This window comes from Dromiciops gliroides, chromosome 1 (genome assembly GCF_019393635.1).
Source record: "Dromiciops gliroides isolate mDroGli1 chromosome 1, mDroGli1.pri, whole genome shotgun sequence".
Classification (NCBI taxonomy): domain Eukaryota; kingdom Metazoa; phylum Chordata; class Mammalia; order Microbiotheria; family Microbiotheriidae; genus Dromiciops; species Dromiciops gliroides.
In genome coordinates, this window is record NC_057861.1 from 531,177,402 (window position 1) to 531,198,997 (window position 21,596).

General features: G+C 35.0%; 1 protein-coding gene across 1 annotated transcript in view; it reads right to left on the minus strand.

The window, feature by feature from the left end:
- Positions 1 to 21,596, minus strand: part of SDK1 (sidekick cell adhesion molecule 1) — a 1,142,665-nt gene that overhangs the window by 733,391 nt on the left and 387,678 nt on the right. Inside the window, 1 exon segment of the mRNA XM_043999243.1 lies at positions 14,794 to 14,953. Coding sequence (XP_043855178.1) covers positions 14,794 to 14,953 — 160 coding nt within the window.

Below are 21,596 nucleotides of genomic sequence, written 5' to 3' on the forward strand. Positions count from 1 at the left end.
ATCGAATTGCCTGAGTTCTTAAGGGGGGTTGGGGAGGGAGGGAGGAAGAGAATTTGGAACACAAAGTTTTGAAAATTGATGTTAAATTTTGTTTTTACATATAATTTAGGAAAAATAAAATTCTAAACAAAAAAAAAACAAAGGCAAACATCTGCTGGTAAGGACACAGTAAGTTCATAGCTATAGAACTAGATAGGACATTATGACAAGTCATCTAATTAAACAATTCAGTTTACAGATTAAGGCACTTAGGTCCCAGAATATTAAATGACTTGCCTAAAGTTACACAGATATTGTGACAGAGCTTGGATTCAAACCCAAATCTTCCTGGAATCTTCTGATTCTAAATCCAAGGTGCTTTTCAAAATATGATGTTACTCACCCCAATAGATATACCTTCCCCACAAAAACCACACCAAAATATTTACATTTTTCAGGGAGGATAAGAAAGATGAAAGTATCAAGGTCAATCCCCCCTACAAATCAATCATTTAACCTCTCAATGCACCCAGGCAATTCTCTGGCTATAAATTATAGAAAGATTGCTAATCTGTCCAAGTAGAGAGAGATTCTACATGAGTTCCTCACATACTACAAAATCATAGGACTGAATGCTGTCGCTTCTCTGCCCCTAAACTAAAAATCCTTTACAAAAGATCTTTTTTTTTCTATAATTATGAGAATATGCCATAAAAATACTTTCTAATGCTAAATGTAATGATCAAAACTCATATGGGGTCAGATAAAAGACAAACTGCACATTATTCTGATTTGCTCAGTACACCTTAAAAACTACTTGTTCTACTAATTATTTGTCTTTTTAGTCAATGATGTCCAATTAGTCAACCTGAAAAAAGAGCTGATAGGAATAATTTTTAAGTGAATAAAACATCTGAGCAATAAGGTGATTCTACATTAAACAAATATTAATCAAGGCACTTTTTCCCTCTGGTCACCTTCTTGAGCTCTCATGGCAAGATTAATAAAATCTTTTATGAAAAAGGAAAATAATATTGCTAAGTTTTAATCTTCAATATTTTATTCTAGTATGAAATGGTTCATCTCAAACAAAAAATTAATTAGTGAAGAGAATCAGAATAATATTGAAGTAAGGACAAAGACTTGGTGCCATTTATTTAAAATTACAAATCAAAGACCAGAAGAGACTTAGCCACTATGATTATTAGATATCATAATTATAATAAAATAGAGATTGAGCATCAGGTTATGATAAAGTGAACAAAGTTTTTTATTGTAAGGGAAAGAATTATTGTACTCATGAAGTCTTCAGAAAACACTTTTTGAGGACTGTTCAAAGTATAGCTCCTTCATTGTGACACATACAATCTGGATAATATAAAGTAATTCCTTCTGTTTATAGTGTCCTAAGGGATAAAATAGGGACAGGACCTAATATTTCAGTGGTTTAGGCTTAGCTTATTAAACTGTGGGTCACAGCCCTATATGGGGTAGCATGACTAAATTTCTCAGGCAAAAAGGGGTCACAAGTGGAAAAAGTTTAAGAAGCCCTGGGATGGAGAAGTCCCAGGTTAAGAAACTCCCTCTACCAGTGCATATCAGCCAGTACCTTCTCCATAATTTAGTCTTAGAAAGTTACCCATGTACTGAGAGATCAAGAGATTTGCCCAGAGTAATACAACCAGTCTATGTCAATGTGATCTCAGGCCTTCCTGGTTCTCAGGTCGGCTCCTCTATCCAAGTGGTGCAATATTCTGAATTGAGTTTAAATTCTTTTTAATTTCTATAATAACTTGATAAATGAATACATAAAAACAGGCCAGTCTGCTAAAAAAATAAAAAGAGCCACAAAACTGAATATTACACATATGCTGTTTTGGTGTCTTCTCTTCTTTCTTCTGTCTCACCAGGGGGGTAAATATTTAGAAGTTGCAAAGTCTTCCTATTAGGGGAATTCCTATGTAGATTATATTCATCTGCCAGATGGGGTTATTCATTGTAGGCCTATTGTTTGTAAACATTTTTAAGCAGGGGACGTTTCCTGACTCACTATATGAAATGATGGTGAAACATTATCACCATATGTCACTAAAATACAGTCAATGTCTATTTCATTTTAAATAATCATACCAGAGAGTTATTAGCTTGAACTAGTAAAGAGATTCTTTCGAATCAATCAAAGTATGAGGAACAAAGGCAAAGTTTTAGGTTCAGTTCATTTTGGAGCCAACCTCAGTTATGAAGAGGCCCATCTGTGGTTTCTTATAACAGGCATCTATCTTCTGTGTTCTATGTCTGTATACATGCACAGGCAGAGAGAATAGGTGTGTGGTTTTGAAGACAGAAATTCCCGGATTTCTCAGAAACGTCCTAGCTGTGTGACTCAGCAGAAGTAATTTAACTTCTCTGAGTTGCAGTTTCGTCATTTGTTAAAAATAAAGGTGGGGGGCAGGGGGGGCTCTTTGGGAGGGATTATAGTAGCACCTAGAAAAGCATCATAGATCATAGAAGATTGAAAACTGACCTTGGAGTCAGGAAGACCTGAGTTCAAGTCCCGTTCCTGACACATTCTAGCTCTGTGATCCTGGGCAAGTCACATGCAGGACAAATGCCAATATGTAGAGTTTCCTCCTTGGGAATTTTCTACACTATTGAAACCACCAGTCCTGTCCAAACAACAAATAGCACTTAAATCCCAAATTTATTTTGAGGATTAAGTGAGTTAAGGAATATAATGTATTTTGCAAATGTTAGAGTGCTTCCTAAATGTCAAATCATATTGTTAATTAATGAAATGAAATTCTGGACAGTAGAGTCATACACACACACACACACACACACACACACACATATATGTGTATATATATACTTGTGGCACAAAGTCTTTTCGCTTTAGTATCTAAATTCATTTCGAGTGAATAAAATTTTTAATTTTCATGCTGAGACAACCCACCTCTTCTCTTCAACCTTAATTCCAAGAGAAGAGGTTGTGTTGGGTGGGTGAGTAGGAATGGGCATATTCAAGAGATTGTATAAATGGCTAGATCAGTGGGATGTGAGGTAATGTTAGTTACAGAGTCCTTACCATCCCTTATTTTATATATTAACAGCTCTCATTCAAGGATGCCTAATTAACACTCATACCTCAATTCTTCCAGCCTTCATATGCATTTTGCAAGTCCTTAAATATACAAATACAATGAAGCCACAGTGTATGACTCTTCAGGAGTCCTTCCTATACCTGCTTTAGCCATTCCATGATAAATGTTTTGAAGCTCCTTTTTAAAAGTCTCTAATGACCTGATAATTGGCTTTAAAGCTTTCCCATGCAGTGTACAGCTGTTATTTATTGGATTATATTGGATCAGAAATTTTATAAAGCTTTCAATAAACTGCAAAGGTTGGCTAAAGGGAAGAGAAAATATGACAGATCAGTCATTATGCTTAAAATCATTTTTCAATTGTAGAATCAACATCATCACTATAATCAACAGTAAACATGTACTGAGAACCTATTAAAATACTCAGAGGTAGCACTCAAGTCAAGCAAATTATTCTGAATGGATTTATTTATGGGAGGAAATTTTACTAGGAGAAAAAGGAAAACTCAAACAATGCCAATGTTTATTGAACTGAATCAGGTCAGAGGACCATAGTATTTAGAGGTAGAAAGAATTTTAGGGCCTTAGTTGATCCCTCTTATTTTCTTTCTTTTTTTTTCTTTTTTTTTTGGTGAGGCAATTGAGATTAAGTGACTTGTCCAGGGTCACACAGCTAGGAACTGTCAAGTGTCTGAGGTCGGATTTGAACTCAGGTCCTCCTGAATTCAGGGCTGGTGCTCTATCCACTGCGCCACCTAGGTGCCCCAATCCCTTTTATTTTCAGGATGGGGAAACTGATGCCCAAGGAATTTAAATAACTTGCCCATGGTCACATAGGTGGGTAGGGAAGCTAGATTCCAATTCAGATCTTCTGCCCCCAAATGTAATGCTCTTTCTACTATACCATACTGCCTCATCCCCCAAATCTCCAAATTCTAAGAGAAAACAAAATTATTTTTCATGAAATGTTTAATGTTTATTATACTTTAGATGAAGAGGTAGAGCAGACTAGTGGATAGAATTAGCTTTGGGGTCAAGAATATGTGTATTCAAACACTGACTTTAGCACAAGATAATATCTGTGCTAACCTTTTATTGCCCCCCAGGAGAATGTCTAAATTATAGACTTAATAAGTAGGAATTTCAACACATTAATAAAATTATAAGTCCAGTTTCCTTCAAAGAAATAGTTAACATAAAGTTTTAGATCAAGTTCTTTCAGCTTCACATGCCATCCAATAATCCACCCAGGTCATCTTACCATCTGTCTGCTACCATGTATCTGCTCTTCCCCACCAGGTCTGCAACCATCATATGGAACCCAAAACTTGGACCTCAACTCCAGTACCCATACCACCACCACCACCTCTCCAGGCCCTAGTGGAGTTAATCTACCCATTTTTGGAGTTCCTGCCTATGGCTCAATCCAGTTGATGGGAGATTGCATTTATACTATCTAGCCTCCATAGCCCACTATACCTACTGGGTAGCACTAGACACCAAAATATGCTATAATCAGGATTCTAGGCACCCACCAAGTCATCTTCCTATCTTCATACCAACTGTCCTTCTGCTCCTCCACTTTTTCCATTCCCACAATAAGCATCTCTTCTCAGCTCACCATTCCCCTATGAGTATTCTTTCCCTATTAGAATGTAAATTCTTTGAAGGTGAAAGCAGTCTCAATTTAAAGAAAAATTGCATCTCCGGCACTTAGAACAATACCTGGCACATAGCAAGCACTTAATAAATGTTTCTTCATTCATTCATTCAAATTTTGGATACAAATAGTGTTGTGTTTATATGTATGATATAGAACACATCATCAAGCCACCTCCAATATAATGAACTCATATAGTATTTAATTTACCAAGTACCTGTATATAAGACATTGTGTGCCAGGCCACGTGTCCATGTAGTATTAACTTGGAACATAATTTTTTTTTTTTTTTAGTGAGGCAATTGGGGTTAAGTGACTTGCCCAGGGTCACACAGCTAGTAAGTGTTAAGTGTCTGAGGCCGGATTTGAACTCAGGTACTCCTGACTCCAGGGCCAGTGCTCCATCCACTGCACTATCTAGCTGCCCCCGGAACATAATTTTACAATTTTAAATTAGTATAGCCATTTCTCCTAAAATGTTTCATCATAACAATGAAATAAATCTTGTTTCTACATAATTTCAGAGCTCAAACACCTTTTGATTCTGCACATAAGAAGGTGGAAAGGCTTTCATTATGAACCTGACAATAGTCCATAGTCCTGCTATTTGAGGATCAGTCTAGATGAGTTCAAATTGGATCATTACCAGAAAGATGACCATCAAATGATTAATTTCTCTGGCTATAGTGTCTTACTAAGATGTTATACGAAGGCACAAATGTGTTGCAGTTTTCCTCCATAGATGATCCAATGCTTGGTGTGTTGAAATATAGAAGTTTATGGTCATTGTAGTTTTACTCCAAAGATTTACTCTTGTCAAATCCATTTTTCAGAATTGATTTGAATCTGATTTTACATAATCACATCATTATGTAATTATAGTCTAGCCTATACCTCAGAAGAAATCCCACTATAGTATATTTGACAACTGATCATCTAGCCTCTGCTTGAAGACTTTCAATGGTGGAGGGAGAGGAGGAAGTGTCAGAGAGGGAAGTATTGATCCTTGGTCAGAAAAGCAATCTACTCATTATACTATGGCTCCTCTTGGACAATATAATCCACTTTACAGTGATACACTTCATGCTTCAGCTTCCAGGAAGACATATGGGTATTATTTAAATGTCTTGCTTTGTTGGAAATGGGAAGGAGACAATTTTTTTTAATGGGTGCTGCCTGTATAGATCAAATTAAACTTGAAGAACTGTTAAATATAAGGTTGATTACTATGGGATTGATACTCTCTCTAAAGACACACACATATACACATGACCACCATTCATGAAAAAGAAAAGGAAGACAATCAGAAAGATTAAAAAACTGCAAGATTTTTAAGAAACTGTGTGCAAACCTTTACAAGAATTGTAACTAATATGAAAGGGCATAATTGGGTTTAGTGGGAAGAGCACCGGGTTTGGACTTGGATAACCTAGGTTTGATTTATAGCTTTTCTAAGTAGCAAGAGGAAAAATTATTATTAACAGCTTACATTTATAAAACCTTCAAGGTTTACAAAGTAATTTATACATACTATATAATTTTATCTTTAGAAAAACAATGTGAGATAAATACTGTTGAGATTATAATCCACATTTTATAGACAAAGAAACAAAAGCCTCAAGGAGGATCATAGATTTAGAACTGGAATGAACCTCAGTGATCATTCATCCAATCACTTCATTTAACAGATGAGGAAACTAAGACTCAGAAATGAGAAGTGACATATCCAAGGTAGTGAATGGCAGCATGATATAGTAAAAAGAGCAGTAGTCAGGAGATGCCTGAATTAGAATTCTACCTTTGGTGCTTACTATCTGTGTAATCATGGGCAAGTCACACAAGAGGTATTGAAGAAGTGTGGATAAAACAAGGAAGACTACGATTTAAATCCAACCTCAGGTATTTATTAGTCATGTGATCTTGGGTAAGTAGCTTCTCTGTGCCTCAGTTTCCTTACTATAAAATAAGGAAATTTGATTTGCTAGTTCCTAAAATCCTTTCCAGATTGAAATCTGATGATCAAAATATAGACAGGAACCAAGCATGTAAATGAGATATTTTGTCCACAATACAGTTAGTCCTCAGGACTAAGATAGCTGGGTAGATTGGACATAAAAAACTGTCAAGTCCAATGACTACCTGACTGAGAATTCCCTCTGTAGCCACTTGAACAAATGACCCTAAACTTTCTTGAAAAACAACTACAAAGAGTAGGTTTTACCTGAGTATTTTTAACACTCTTGACTTTCTTTTGTTTTGTTTTAAAGGGTATTAGACTCTCTATTCCTGAGATGGCGCAGTACCCATGCCCCTAATTCAGCTAGAACTTTATGGATTTCTTCTTAAATTTCAATGCAGGACATAAGAAGGATAGATCTTCAGAGCTATACAAAACCTTGGTTCTGGATTTAATTATTCTTCCTATTATGACAAAGAAATCTGCCTCTAGCCATAAGAAAGTCTTGAACTAGATATAATTTGTATTTAATTTGCAAAGGGTGACTACAGGAAGGTATGCATACTTTTTTAAAAAGAACATTTTTACTATTTCTAATGCATAAAATGATTTATTGTGAATGTTATTTCAAGGAACAGGCATAAAAACATACAAATTCACCTATGCAAATTGGATTAAATCCTTGAACTGCTGCCAAGATGACACTATAGTCACTGGTGCTTAAAAAAGTGGTCCTGTCATATTGAAAGTAATATAAAATTTAGAAATATAATGAAAAAATTTAGTTCACAATAGAGATTACCAAGAAAGTTTTCACTTGTATTCTTTGATTTCAACAGATATAGGTTGCTACAATGATAACAATAAGAAATAATTATAATACTAGTTTTGATTTTGATTTATTATCAAATTGAATTCAGTTCAATTCAACAAACTTTTATTAAGTGCTTAATATGTGCCATGTAACACTGGGAATAAAAAGAGAAAAACAAACAAAAAAAAGTTCCTATACTCCAGGGTCTCAAAATCTACTGAGGAGATTTAATATGTCTACAGATGAGTAAGTAGAAAATATATAAAAAGTAAAAACAAAGTAATTTTTGAGTGGAGTAGGACAATAAGAAGAGAATAGCAAGTACTCTAATTTAGCTGGAATGTAGAAAGTGAAAGAGAGAATAATGTGTGATCGATATAGAAAGATAGACTGGAGTCAGATTAGGAAAGATTTTAAATGCCAATAAGAGAAGTTTGTATTTTCCTCAAGAAGTTTCAATGGCTCACTATTGCCTCAATACCTGGGGAATAACATAGTCACAGTGTGCTTCAAGAATACCAATATGGGGGATGAATTGGAGAGATTGGAAGAAAAGAGATCAATGAGGAGGCTGTGAAAATATTCTAGGTGAGAAGTAATGAACTAGTGTGGTGATTATGTGGATGGAGAGAAAAGGAAAAGATTCCAAGAGATGTTGTGGAGGTAGCACTGACAAAATTTGGCAACTGCTTGTATATAAGGATTAAGGGAAAGAGAAGAATTGAAAATGATGCTGAGGTTGTGAACCTGGATGACTTGAAGGACAGTCATGCCCTTGACCAAAATAGGGAGTTTGGAAGAGGGAAGAGTTTGGGAGGAAAGAGAATTAGTTCTGTTTTGCACTTGCTAAGTTTTGAGATGCTTTCAGGACACCCAGTTCAAAATGTCAAGCAGGTAGTTGGTGATGGAACTCAGGAGAGAGGCTGGGATACATAGATCTGGAAGTCATCTGTAAAGAGGTTGTAATGAAATCCATGAGAATTGATAAGTAAAAAGGTATAGATAGAAAACAAAAGGGAATTCAGGACTTTGGTCACCAGTCATCCCTCTACTCTGACACATATTCAATCTGTACTTTATCACTGGTTCCTTCTTCTCTGATTCTAAAATTTCTTGGAAGTCCTAAATATTAAAAAATATCTTCTTCTCCACCCTGTAGGAAAGTTAGGGAAAGGAGATGGTTTGAGGTTGGGAGTGAGAAAAGATAATGAATTCTATTTTGGATTTATTTAGTTAAGGGGTAGCCAGGCAGTGAAGTAGAGGGAATGTTGTGCCTATAGTCAGGAAGACTTGAGTTCAAATCTCAGAAACTTACCAGTTATATGATCTGGGTCAATTCATTTAACCTTTGTCTGCCTTGTATTCCCCATATACAAAGTGGATCCACCAGCATATACATTCCAAGATTATTGTAAGGATGAAATGAGATGACATTTGTAAAGCACATAGAGTACCTTAAATCACTACAGAAATGCTAGCTATTAGTTAGATTGAGATGCCTATGGGATATACAGATGGAGATGTATAAAAGGTTACTGATGGTGTGGGACTGGACTACAGAAGAAAGATGAGAGTTGAAAATGAGGATATGAGAGTCATCTGTAGAAACATGATAATTGAACATAGAACAATTTATGAGATTTTCAAAATTAAGCATGTAGAGAAAGAAGATAAGAGGGTGTTCTAGGACAGAGCACTGGTTTAAAACCATGCAAAGGACATGGGACATGGATGAGAACCCAGCTAAAGAAAGTGAGAAGGAAGACTCTGACAGGCAGGAGAACCAGGAGAATATAGGATCACCAAGACCCAGGGGGAAAAAAGGTTTCTAGAAAGAAGATGCTATCAATAGTTTTGAAAGGTGAACAAAGGTCAAGAAGGCTAAGGTCTTTTAAAAAGACATGAGATTTAGCATTTAAATAGTAGCTCTTTCTAAAATAATATGAGCTAAATTTTAGGAGGTAATACCTATCAATTTCATAAATAATCAATCATAAGGTACATAAATATTCCTATGACAGTTAAAGGTGCTTATTTCAAAATGATTTACAAATATCAAACTGATTTGTAGACAGTATATACTGAAAAAGTGACAATAAACATGTGATATATCAGTTTATTAACTAATAGACGTTAAGAAAAATGATAGTTTTCTGCTTTCTCTGTAGAACTGTATCAGTTTTAATGCAAGGTGAAAAGGTTATCAGTATGGGTTTGATTAAAAGTCCTATTTCCAGAGGATCAACCTGGCTATGATTGGAGAGGTTCAATATTGATTGGATCTCAGGTGAGATAAATTTTTGAAGTATAGTAACTCTTAAGACTATTGGCTAAGATGTAGAAAGGTTGGAATCTGCATTGTTGGAAAGAGCACCCACACTTACAAAATTATAGATTATTAAAGTTACCTATATATTTGCAAAGATGCATGCTCATTGTAGGTAAACTCCTAGTGTGGTCTCCACTAATGCAGATCACAGACTTATTAGATAAGTCCTAAGGAGCTGTTAGAAGCACAAAGAGGTGAAGAGACTAGTCTAGAGTCACACAGCTACTGTTTTGGGGGTACAATTTGAATGCAGGTATTCCTAAATTAAAGCCAAACATATCCACAATTCCACTGTACTATTGATTGATATAACTACTAATAAATGACAGTTATGTAGATCTTTAAGCTTTGCAGACCTTTATACACAATTACCATATTTAATCCATGCAAAAATTTTTTGAAGTAGGTGCTATTAATACTATTTTATCAATAGGCAAAGTGGGACTGAAATTATATGATTTATCCACAATCATATGTAATATATCATATATTATATTTAACACATAAAACATGGATATATGCAACCTATGCCTATGAAGAAATTCAATTTATTTGTGAATTATTCACAAACATTCAAAACCTTGGAGATGTTTATAATTTTATTATAATTATAAACAAAACATAATTATGAAGATTGATTTCTTAGGAGAAAATAAACATATAATGAGTTCTAAAGTCAAATTATTTTTGGATTATACACTGTTATAGATTATTCACACGACTGATCCCTTCCATTGGATAAGGAAGTCAAGAATTTTCTGCATTTCAATTCCTTTCCTCCTGGGTACTATTTTCAAAATCTTTAATCATTTATATTCCTCTTTTCTAAGTACAAGTTCTTAACATGCCCACTAATAAAACAGACCTCAAAAACAGACAAAAGACTTGACAATGCAAAGTCAGCTATATTAAAAGATATTTTATAATGTTTAAAGTTATATTGACATCTAATTTATAATATTTAAAGCTATTTTAAAAGATTACATCTCAGCTTATATATTTCATATGAGGTTGATTTATATACACACTCACAACTAGAAGAACACATGTCCACAGTCTGAGAAGGGTTCTACCCAAGTCTTTTCTTTTTTTCACATAGAAGTTAGTAGGGTCCACAACTATACCAATCAGATATTTATGTATATAAGTTTTATTGTTCCAGTCCCCTAAAGAGCAATAGTGCACCTTGCAAATCAGCTCTGGAAAAAGGACCTACAATCTCTCAGGTGAGTTCTACAAAAAAAATGTTTGCTTCATCCTGGACCCATTCCGCTCCCATTAGACAATGAAATCCTTGAGAGCAGGAGTCAATTTTGTTGTTGCTTGTTTGTATGATTGTTCTACTTTTCTTTGAATACTGAGTGCTTAGCACAGTACTTGACACTTAATAAATGTTAGTTAAATTATGGATGGACAGACTGACTAGACCTAGACCTCTGGCCCACCCAACATGGAAAGAGGTTCCCCAAGGATCCATACTTGACCTCTCCATCTCCTTTTATCTGTCCTCTTCTGTTAGATTTGCTCAATTACAGCTCCTCACTAACACAAACACTTGTAAGAGCCAGAACTCATGCCCATAATACAAGTGATCACTACCAGGTGTAATACTCTTATAAAGTATTATAAGATCCTGGGGATGAGGGGAAAATGAGGAATGAAGTACAAATGTTGTATATTATCCCAGTTATTCTCATCTTTACATCCCAATACTTTCCCCCCCAATTACATGTAAAGGTAGTTTTCAACATTCATTTTTATAAGATTTAGAGTTCCAAATTTTACAGCAAGCAATCAATCTGATATAGGTTATATATGAACAATCCATAAGTACTCTTTTTTTTTACTCTGTGTTCAATCAATATCAGTTCTTTCTCTGGAGGTGGATAGTATCCTTCATCATTAGGCCTTTGGGATTGTCTTGGATCATTGTATTGCTGAGAGTAGTTAAGCCATTCAAAAGTGCTCATAGAACAATACTGCTGTCACAGTGCACAATGTCCTCCAGGTTCTGCTCACTTCACTACACATCAGTTCCTATGAGTCTTTCCAGGTTTTTCTGAAATCATCCTGCTTGTCATTTCTGAAGTAGATGACCTGGGAGGTCTCTTCTAGCTCTAAATTTTGGATCCAGTGATAATGTTTTTGTTTTTGTTTTTTGAGGCAATTGGGGTTAAGTGACTTGCTCAGGGTCACAAAGCTAGTAAGTGTCAAGTATCTAAGGCTGGATTTGAACTCAGGTCCCCCTGACTCCAGGGCGGGTGCTCTATCCACTGCACCACCTAGCTGCCCCATGCTTGTCATTTCTTATAGCATAATACTTTTACATTATAATCATATACCACCAGCTTTGTGCAGTGGAAGTATGATAGCAAACAATCACATACCACCACTTGTTCAATCATTCCCCAATTGATGGACATTCCTTTGATTTCCAATTCTCAGCCACCACAAAGTGTTGCTATAAATATTTTTGTACAATTTTTTTCCTTTTCTCTTTTCCACAATTACTATTGCTAGCTGTTTTCCTCCATCCTATTTTCTTCCCCATGATATTTACACTATTATCTATCTTCTTTTACACTCCCTCCTCAAAAGGGATTTGATTCTGATTGCCCCCTCCTCCAATCTGCCCTCCCTTCTTTTGTCCCTCCCTCCTTATCTCCTTCCCCTCCTATTTTCCAGTAGGGTTAGATAAATTACTCCCTCCAATTGGGTGTGTATGTTAACCCCTCTTTGAGCCAACTCTGATGAGATTAAGGTCTTTGAGCCTATTTTGATGAGTGTAAGGTTCATTTACTACCCTGCTCCTCCCCCATCTCTCCCCCCCCCCATAAGCCCTTTCCTGTTTCTTTCATGTGGAATTGCACCCCATTCTCCTTCTCACCTTCCCCCTCCCCCAGTGCATTCCCCTTACCCTTCAATTTCACCCTAAAGATGCCATCATGGGACAGCTAGGTGACACAGTGGACAAAGCATCCACCCTGGACCCAGGGAGATCCCAGCCAAAACCTAGCCTCAGACACAAGACACTCACCCACTGCATGACCCCAGGCATATCACCCAACTCCAACCACCCCCGCAAAAAAGATAAACAAAAAATAAATTCTTTGAAGGTATCATCCCTTCATAATCAATTACCACCTGTCCCCCCTGTCTAAATTTATTTCTATCATCTGCTCTAATACTGAGAAAGTTCTTATGAGTTATATGTATCATATTCCCATGTAGGAATGTAAACAGTTTAACATTTAAAAGTCCCTCTTAATTTATTTTTCCTGTTTACCTTTTTATGTTTCTATAGGGTCTTGTATTTGAAAGTCAAATTTTCCATTAAGATCAGATCTTTTCATCACAAATACCTGAAAGTCCTCTTTTTCATTGAAGTCCCATTTTCCCCCTAAAAGATTATACACAGTTTTGCTCGATAGGTTATTCTTGGTTGTAATCCCAATTCCTTTACCCTCTGGAATATCATATTCCCTGCCCTCTGATCCCTTAATGTAGAAGCTGCTAGATCTTGTGCTATCCTGACTGTGGCTATAATATTTCTGGGAGGTTTCCTTTTGGGATCTCTTTCAGGAGGTGATCAGTGGATTTTTTCCATTTCCATTTTACTTTCTGTTTCTAGAATAACAGGGCAATTTCCCCTGACAATTTCCTGGAAGATGATGTATAAACTCTTTCCTTGATCATGGTTTTCAGGTATTCCAATAATTTTCAAACTGTCTCTCCTGGATGTATTTTCTAGGTCAGCTGTTTTTCCAGTGTGATATTTCACATTGCCCTCTATTTTTTATTCATTTGAATTTGTTTTATTGTGTCTCAATTTCTCATAAAGTCATTAGCTTCTATTTGCTCAATCCTAATTTTTAAGCAATGATTTTCTTCAGAGAGCTTTTGTACCTCCTTTTCCATTTGGTCAATTTGGCTTTTCAAGGTATTGACTTTTTTTTTCTCTGTCTCCTCATCTTGCCTGTCTTTTACTTGACTTTTAGCTCCATAAACTGGGACACTGCTTCCAGGTTGCACTGTCCCAAGCTTCAGGGGGTAACAGGTGATATGATTTAAGGAGGGGCAGGTTCTTCACTTGCCTGGCCTATTCACCGGTCAGTAGATAACCCCAGGACAACTTGCTAATTAATCAGACAGCAAAACTTTGTGTGCTGTGGTTGTTAGCTCCAATGAGCCTGTGTCCCTCTCCCACCTGGGCCATTGCCACTCAAGCCTACCCCATTGCTAAAACTGCTTTTACTCAAATCTTATCAAGTTCACTGTTTTTAGCCATTTAGATTACCATTCTGTATGATATTTAAATACTCAGAATAAGTGACTTATTCAAGTATAACAGAATACCAAAGCATATGTTAGTCATCAATATAACAATGATATCTAAAAATATTTTAAGGCACTCTGATACTGGTATGAGGTAATGCATAGAAATATATCTTTGGAGTCAGGAAGGCCTCAGTCTATGTCTTGACTTATTTTGGCTTTGTGATCCTAAGCAAATCACTTGTTTTTCCAGTGCCTTTCCTCATCTATAACAATGATATCAGAGGAATAGACCCTGACCTTGTCCTTGCTGCTCATGTGTATTAAACATATTGGGAGATTGCTTGCTCCAAAAAACATCACTTGTCAGGAAAGATTTTTCCTTTGCATTTCTCTGTGCCTACATGCCAATTTTGCCATGCTAATATGTTTTTTCCATGTGTATATGTTTAGGAAAGAAGCACTAACAGACTTTTGTTGTCCAAAAATAATGGCATGTTTCCCTAATATAAATGCAATATGAAAAATCAGTCACATTCTAATTACACATTTTCTTCCTTTACTCCATTAGACATGCATTGCAATATTTTCTACTTTTTTTCTATGGTTATAGTTAACAAGTCAAATATGCTAAACATCAAAACTCTAACAACATTTTATTTTTAAGTAATCAATTACTTATATTCGCTGGTATAGGTAGTGATCTCATTGTCATTACATATCCACTTGAATTCCAATGGCCAACTCCCTTCAGCAAGGCAAGTGAGTACAAGGCGATTCCCTTCCAGATGAATCTGGGGTAAACCTGGTTCAGTCTTGAAATATGGTGCAACATCATCTGAAATAGACCAAAAACATAACCATTCAACTAAATACAAACATAGAAATAATATTGACACAAATATTAGATCAATTCTTCTACAAACGCCTAAAAAAAAAAGTAAATATGATAGTTGTTTTACATAATGAAATGTTGAATATCCTGGAAAACTCCCTGAGAAACATGAAGTCTACTAGGTAATGTCTCCACAGGGTTAAAGACTAATAAACTAAAATATTTGGCATGCTGATCCTGTTGTTATTGTTTTTAGTCTTTTCGCATAATACTGATTCACCAGTTTGACATAACTGGCAATATTTCAAACTAATGCCTTAACTAGTTATGACTTAAACTAATATTGTTAATCAGTAACACAAAAAACATAACAGTGTCATAGGAAGAATTTACAAATAGGAGATATTTTCATAGCATTATAGATTTAGAACTGAAAGAGCTGCTTATAGAATATCTAGTCCAATTTTCATTTTGCATAGGAAGAAACTGAAATATAGAATATAGAAATTATTTGCCCAACAGTAGCAGAACCACGATTTAAACCTAGGCCTTTTGAGTCAATATTCATAGTTTTTTTTTTCTGCTTCCCTATGGTTTTTCCAGAAAGAACAAAATTTGGACTTCAGATATGAAAAGAAAAGGGAAATGGAGAGAGGGAGACTGAGAGAGAAAGAGACAGACAGAATCAGAGACATAAAGAGATAGTGGGGTGGGGGAGACATTGCGAAGTAGAGAAGGAGGGAAGGCCTTTTCTTGCCAGGAACCAGGTCTCCATGACACTTGTTGGCCATCTTCACATCATGCCACTCTTTCTACTGACCTCCCTCCCTTTCCAGGTCCCCTTTATGTATTTTCTTTTCCCTTTCAGAATGTAAGTTCCTTGAGGACAAGGACAGTCTTGTTTCCCTGTATTTATGTACTCAGTGCTTAGCACAATGCCTGGTACTTAGTAATTACTTAGTAAATTCTCTATCATTGGCCCAAATAAGCAGCATTATTGCCTCTAATTTAGATTATATGAAATCTGAATCTCATATATTTCTGTTATCATTCATTGTACTTATATTCTTTCCCCTTTTCAAAGAGATTTCACTTCAAAGTTTAAAAAGAAAATCCAAAAAATGTAATTAGGACTTGGTTCTATAAAACAAAGGATGAAACAGTTTTCCTCTTAGGAGGTAAGTTGGGAACTTGGGATAGCAAATGCTGAAGATGTGATCATATCTGCTACTTTGTTTGTTGGACAACTGTTTTTCTTTGTTACAAGGGATGGTTCCATGTGGATACAGGAACTATAAAAGGAAAAGACTATGATATTAAAAACGCAGCAAAAATTACCTTTTTGTTTAGTTTTCAACACTTATTTTCATAGGATTTTTAGTTCCAAATATTTCTCACACCCACCCTTCCCTCCCTCCTCTCCACAATGGAAAACAATCTGATATAGGTTATATATGTACAATCACATTAAACAAAAAATATCCACTTTTTAAAATCGAAAACAGTAGTTACTAGGAGAGGTAACTTATAAAAATCCATCTTTCATTTTATTTAATATGTTCTTTCAACAGATGTCAGTACTGTATAAAATTAAAATGCCTTAAATTGATAAAACTACATTGTACTATCTACTTTTTCATTAATGAATGATGTTAATGAGCCTGGGCAAGTCACTTAATCTCTTTGGGACTCAGTTTCCTAATCTATAAACTGAAAAAACTAAACTACACAAGATCTAAGGTCCTTTCTAGCTCTAAAATTTGATGATTCTATGTTTTCTTAAATAAGTCAGAGGTCCCTGAATAAGAATTTTCTTCTCAAGGATAATATACAGAGCTTTTCAGCATTAGAAAATCTAACTTGGGTAACCTCTAAGTACAGACATTTTAAGATTATCATTTTTAAAAAATAAGAAATGAAAGTCTAGGAGGATTTTAACATTGACACAATATATGGTTTCCTGTGTATATTAGATAAGCATGGCCTAGAAAACTGAAATAGTATGTTTACTCATGTTCTCTATAGAGTATACAGAACTTAAGTCCTTGATTTAAGGGGTTTTTATGAGTATATTGATAATTGTAACTATCACAATGGTTAAAACTAAATCATGATCTCTGATTTTTTTCAAAAACAACAGCTTAATCACTTGTCATGTATATTACATTATTTCTGGTTATATTTTACATGTATCCTTGAAGCTTCTTCTTCCAAGTCACTGTTCAATTTTCCTTTTAACTTGCCATGTACTGTAACTGGAATCATCCATTCTTCTCACCTAAACAGGCCAATAAAGCTGAACTGCAATAGATATGGTTTTGATACCTAGGGATTTACTGAGCTATAGACCCTTATTAATGTCCTGCCATTTGTACTATATTTAACCAGCGAACAAGTGATGGCACTTCTTATAGTTCCAATGACCTACAAGAGCAACTCATAAAAAATATATCATTTTGAAAAGAAAAAGCCTGAAGGCAGATATTCAGAAGTTTAAATTTTGTTTTACTAGTAGCATACCTTTGTCAATTTAATATATTACATGAAGTGTCTAAATGAAAATGATGCCATATATTATTCATAGAGTGGAAACAGTTCACTAAACACTGACTATTAGACTCTTTAGAGCATAGTGATTGACAAGGGGAAATCTCCTTTAGCTAAGTTAGTAAATAGACTCAAGTCCTGACAAGAGACGAAAGTGTTAGAATTATCATCCCCATAAAGATAACATAACACAAGAGAGACAGATAAGAGAGATTCCCACAAACATAACATTTAAGATGAGAGATAGGAAGACAATGATGTCATTGTTCTAAATAAGTGAAAATCATTCTCTCAAGCATTTTAGTATTCATTTAAGAAACTAAAATACCTACTATGCATAAGGAATTGTGTTATGGACAAAATGAAATGCAAAGACAAAAAAAGCAAGATCCTTGCTCATGACATTTAAAATCGAGTAGAGGAAGTAAGATAAAAACTCAAATAACCATATCAGACAAAGTATTCTAATTGCATAGAAGTTATTGGATTTTATTCTCATAACAACTCTGACAAGTACTTCTCTTATGACATTCATTTTATGGAAGACAAAGCTGAAGTAAAAGGTTCAGTAATTTGCAAAGAATCACACTGCTATCAAGTGTCTGAGGCAGGATTTGAATTCAGGTCTTCCTAACTCCAGTTCTGGGGTCTATCCACTGTGCCTCATGCTACCTTTAATTCAATTCAACAAACTTTTATTAAGTACCTGCAATGCAAGGCACTGGGTTAGGTTCTAGGAATACGACAAAGTTGAAAAACATTATGAGAAAGTGATATTTGAGATAAGACTTGAAGAAGAATAAAATTCCAACAGATAAAAACAGGAAGGAAGGAGGTTTTTTTAGGAAAATAGAATAATGTCAGTAAAGGCACAGAGGTGGACAAAAAGAGGGTCACTTTTTTTTGTAAGGGTGAAAGTTGGAGAACTTGCAAATAGTCCAACTTAGTTGGCTAGAAAGATAAATTGAAAGGAGATAATAAAAGGGGATGTTTGGCCTTATCCATTTAAAAAAATCATCATTGGAGAACATCTTTCCTGCATATGCCACTAAAGCAGGACCATTTACCTTTTTAATCAGTGACCTGAATGATGAAGTTTAAAGTGTGTTCATTAAGATAGGATCATAGATTTAGAGCTGGAAGGAACTTTATAGAATTCTTAGTTTGGGGAAAAGAGAGAGAAAAGACAGAAGAGTAGATAGGACTATAATTCAAAATGACAATTCAGAGAAGTGGTCAGAAAAGCAGAAAAGCATTCAATAGGGAGAAAGAGAAGATAACATACTTAGGGAAGAAAATAAAATGTCTAAATAAAATATGAATGATCATCTATACGCTAAATGAAAATCATACGCAAAAATGAAAAGCCAACTGAATGTGTCAGCAATAACAGTGATGGCAGTTTAAAGACAGATCACAGCCCAGGGATGAATGGATTGGAAAACAGTATGAACATGCAATGAGAGGCCAATATTTTAGTAAGCAATGGTCAGACAAAATGATGTCTTAACACTGGACATGAAGAAATCAGAAAAAAAATCATGGAAGAAATACAAAAATGATGAATGGGTAGAAGGTATGAGGAAGAACAGTTAGTGAAAGTAAAATTAATTCCACAAAAATTAATGTAGCACCTACTAAGTGCAAGGTACTATATTAGTTTTTTAAAATGAAAAATAATACAATCTCTAGACTCCTCTAGCAAGAAATGAGGCATTTACACAAATAACTAGACTTTAAATTAAAACAAGATTAAATGCATTGGATAGGTAAAATGAAATGACCCAAGTAGTTCAAAGAGGGATGAATTGATTTTACTAGAGGGATCAGGGAAACCTACAGGGAAGTGCCATAATAGAAAGATAGAATTTAGAATTTAAAGGGTCCTAGAAATCATCTAAATCAAAACTCTCTCATTTTAGAGATTAAAAAAAACCCCACAAATACAAGATACCTCAAGTGACTTGCCTAAGATCACATCTCTAATAAGCAACCAAAGGATTATGTGAAATTAAGTCTTCTAGAACTCTTCTCACTATACCACAATGTCTCTGTAGGACTTTGAAATAGAATGACTCAATTATGTAGAGAAAGGGACAGGTGGGGATTGGGGGGGGGGTAGTGTAAGGCATTCCATGGATAGGAACAATCTAGTTTGTCAGCAGTATAACCTATATGGAGAAGTACTGTGAAAAATGGCTGAAAAGTGTGTTGGAGCTAGACTGTGGAAGATCTTCAATGCCAGAGTAATAAACTGATATTTTACTTTATAGGCAATAGAGAATCACTAAATGTTTCTGAAAAAGGTAATGGCATAACTAGATCTGTGCAATACCACAAATATTTCCAAAGTGATGTGAAAGCAGAACTGGAGAAAGAGGAGCTTAGAGGTATGCATACTAGTAAGGAAGCTACTAAAATAATTAAGAGGCAATGATGGTGACCCCTGTTCCATTATCTTCTCCCATTGAAATGTAAGCCAAATGAGGGAAAGGGATTATCTTTCTTTTCCTCATTTGTATTCCTTGCACTTGGCACCATGCCTGGCATTTATTAAGCAGGACACTTTTTTTTTCTTTTTTTGGTGAGGCAATTGGGATTAAGTGACTTGCCCAAGGTCACACAGCTAGTAAGTGTCAAGTGTCTGAGGTAAAATTTGAACTCAGATCCTTCTGACTCCAGGGCCGATGCTCTATCCACTAGGTGGGACACTTCATAAATGTTTATTTAATTGAATTGAATGAAAAAAACTGTAAAGAACAGGCATAAAAGACAACATTAAGGAATTAAATAGGAATTGAAAGGAAAATATGGTTTGGTAACAATGAAAGCTCAAGGGATGACAGGTAGACAGCAAAAGAGTTCCACAGATACCTTAGTCATATTAGGAAAAATCAAATAAGGCCTCTTAACACTTTGTGTGGGCTGTGGTGAATTTTTGGTTGCCCTAGGTAAAAGTAGCACATAATGGGCTATATTATCGGAAGGAATTCCCAAATGGATGAGATTGCAGATCCATTTGGGTATGTTTTCCTTTACTGATGTAGGCAATTGTGATTCTCCTTGATATAAGCAAATGCCAGGCTACTATTGCAATTTTCAAAGGCAGAATTGAAAAGATCAACCACTTGACATCAATGAAGCCAGAATTCACAAGTTATTTTGTAAAGTAGCTGAAGAGATCCTCTCAACTATAGTAATCTCTATCTATTCAATATCTGGTCTTTTTCTTTTTCACTGTAAAATAGGAACAAAAACAAAAGAATAACCACCCTCCATTTAATAGTAGAATCAGTTGTACTATAAACAAAAGGAGCCTCAAGCATACAAATCACAATTGTTTCAGTAAAGTGACAATGAAATTTATTAAGCCATCATAATCAGTACCATCAATCAGGTTAGAGTCCAATAGTGGAAGAATTAGAAATCTCAGCATGAATGGTGCAATCAAGTTGAACAGGACCTTTCATTATTATACTCTGCTTTTTAGAAAGCTAAATTTCCCAGGGTGACTAACCTTTTGGTTACAACCACTAATCTTCTTTTCAAAACTTCTTTGATATCAAATTCAAACATTTTCATACTTTAGCTTATGAATTAGCTACCATCTAACCATATAAACGTTCCGTCTTTCAAATTTCACTGGCAAAGTACATCATTGTTCACAATTTATAGTTTTTCACCAACCATTTCCAAAACTACAGATAGGTAATCTTTCATGGTCATTCACTCAATCAAATTTCATTTCACTTATTCAGCATGAAAAACATTGATGCCAGGGATACAACCTTTTGATGCTTCATTTTTCTCCAAAGAAATTATTTTACTCTATTTATTATGTAGCAATATAAAATTTGTTATATAACTATATGTTATGTAGTTATATTTAGCAAGTTGATAGGTTGCTACATACAGTTAATAGAGATGTAAAATATATGCATAGACTAAATTAAACCAACAATTTCCAGAAGAATGGTTTTGAGTTTAAGTATATTAGAATCTCATTATAATGTCAAGAGATTGAATTGAATCCTAGAGATAAAACTACCTTATAATAAAATCTTTTTGATACTTTCACAAGACTTGTTGGAAATTTACC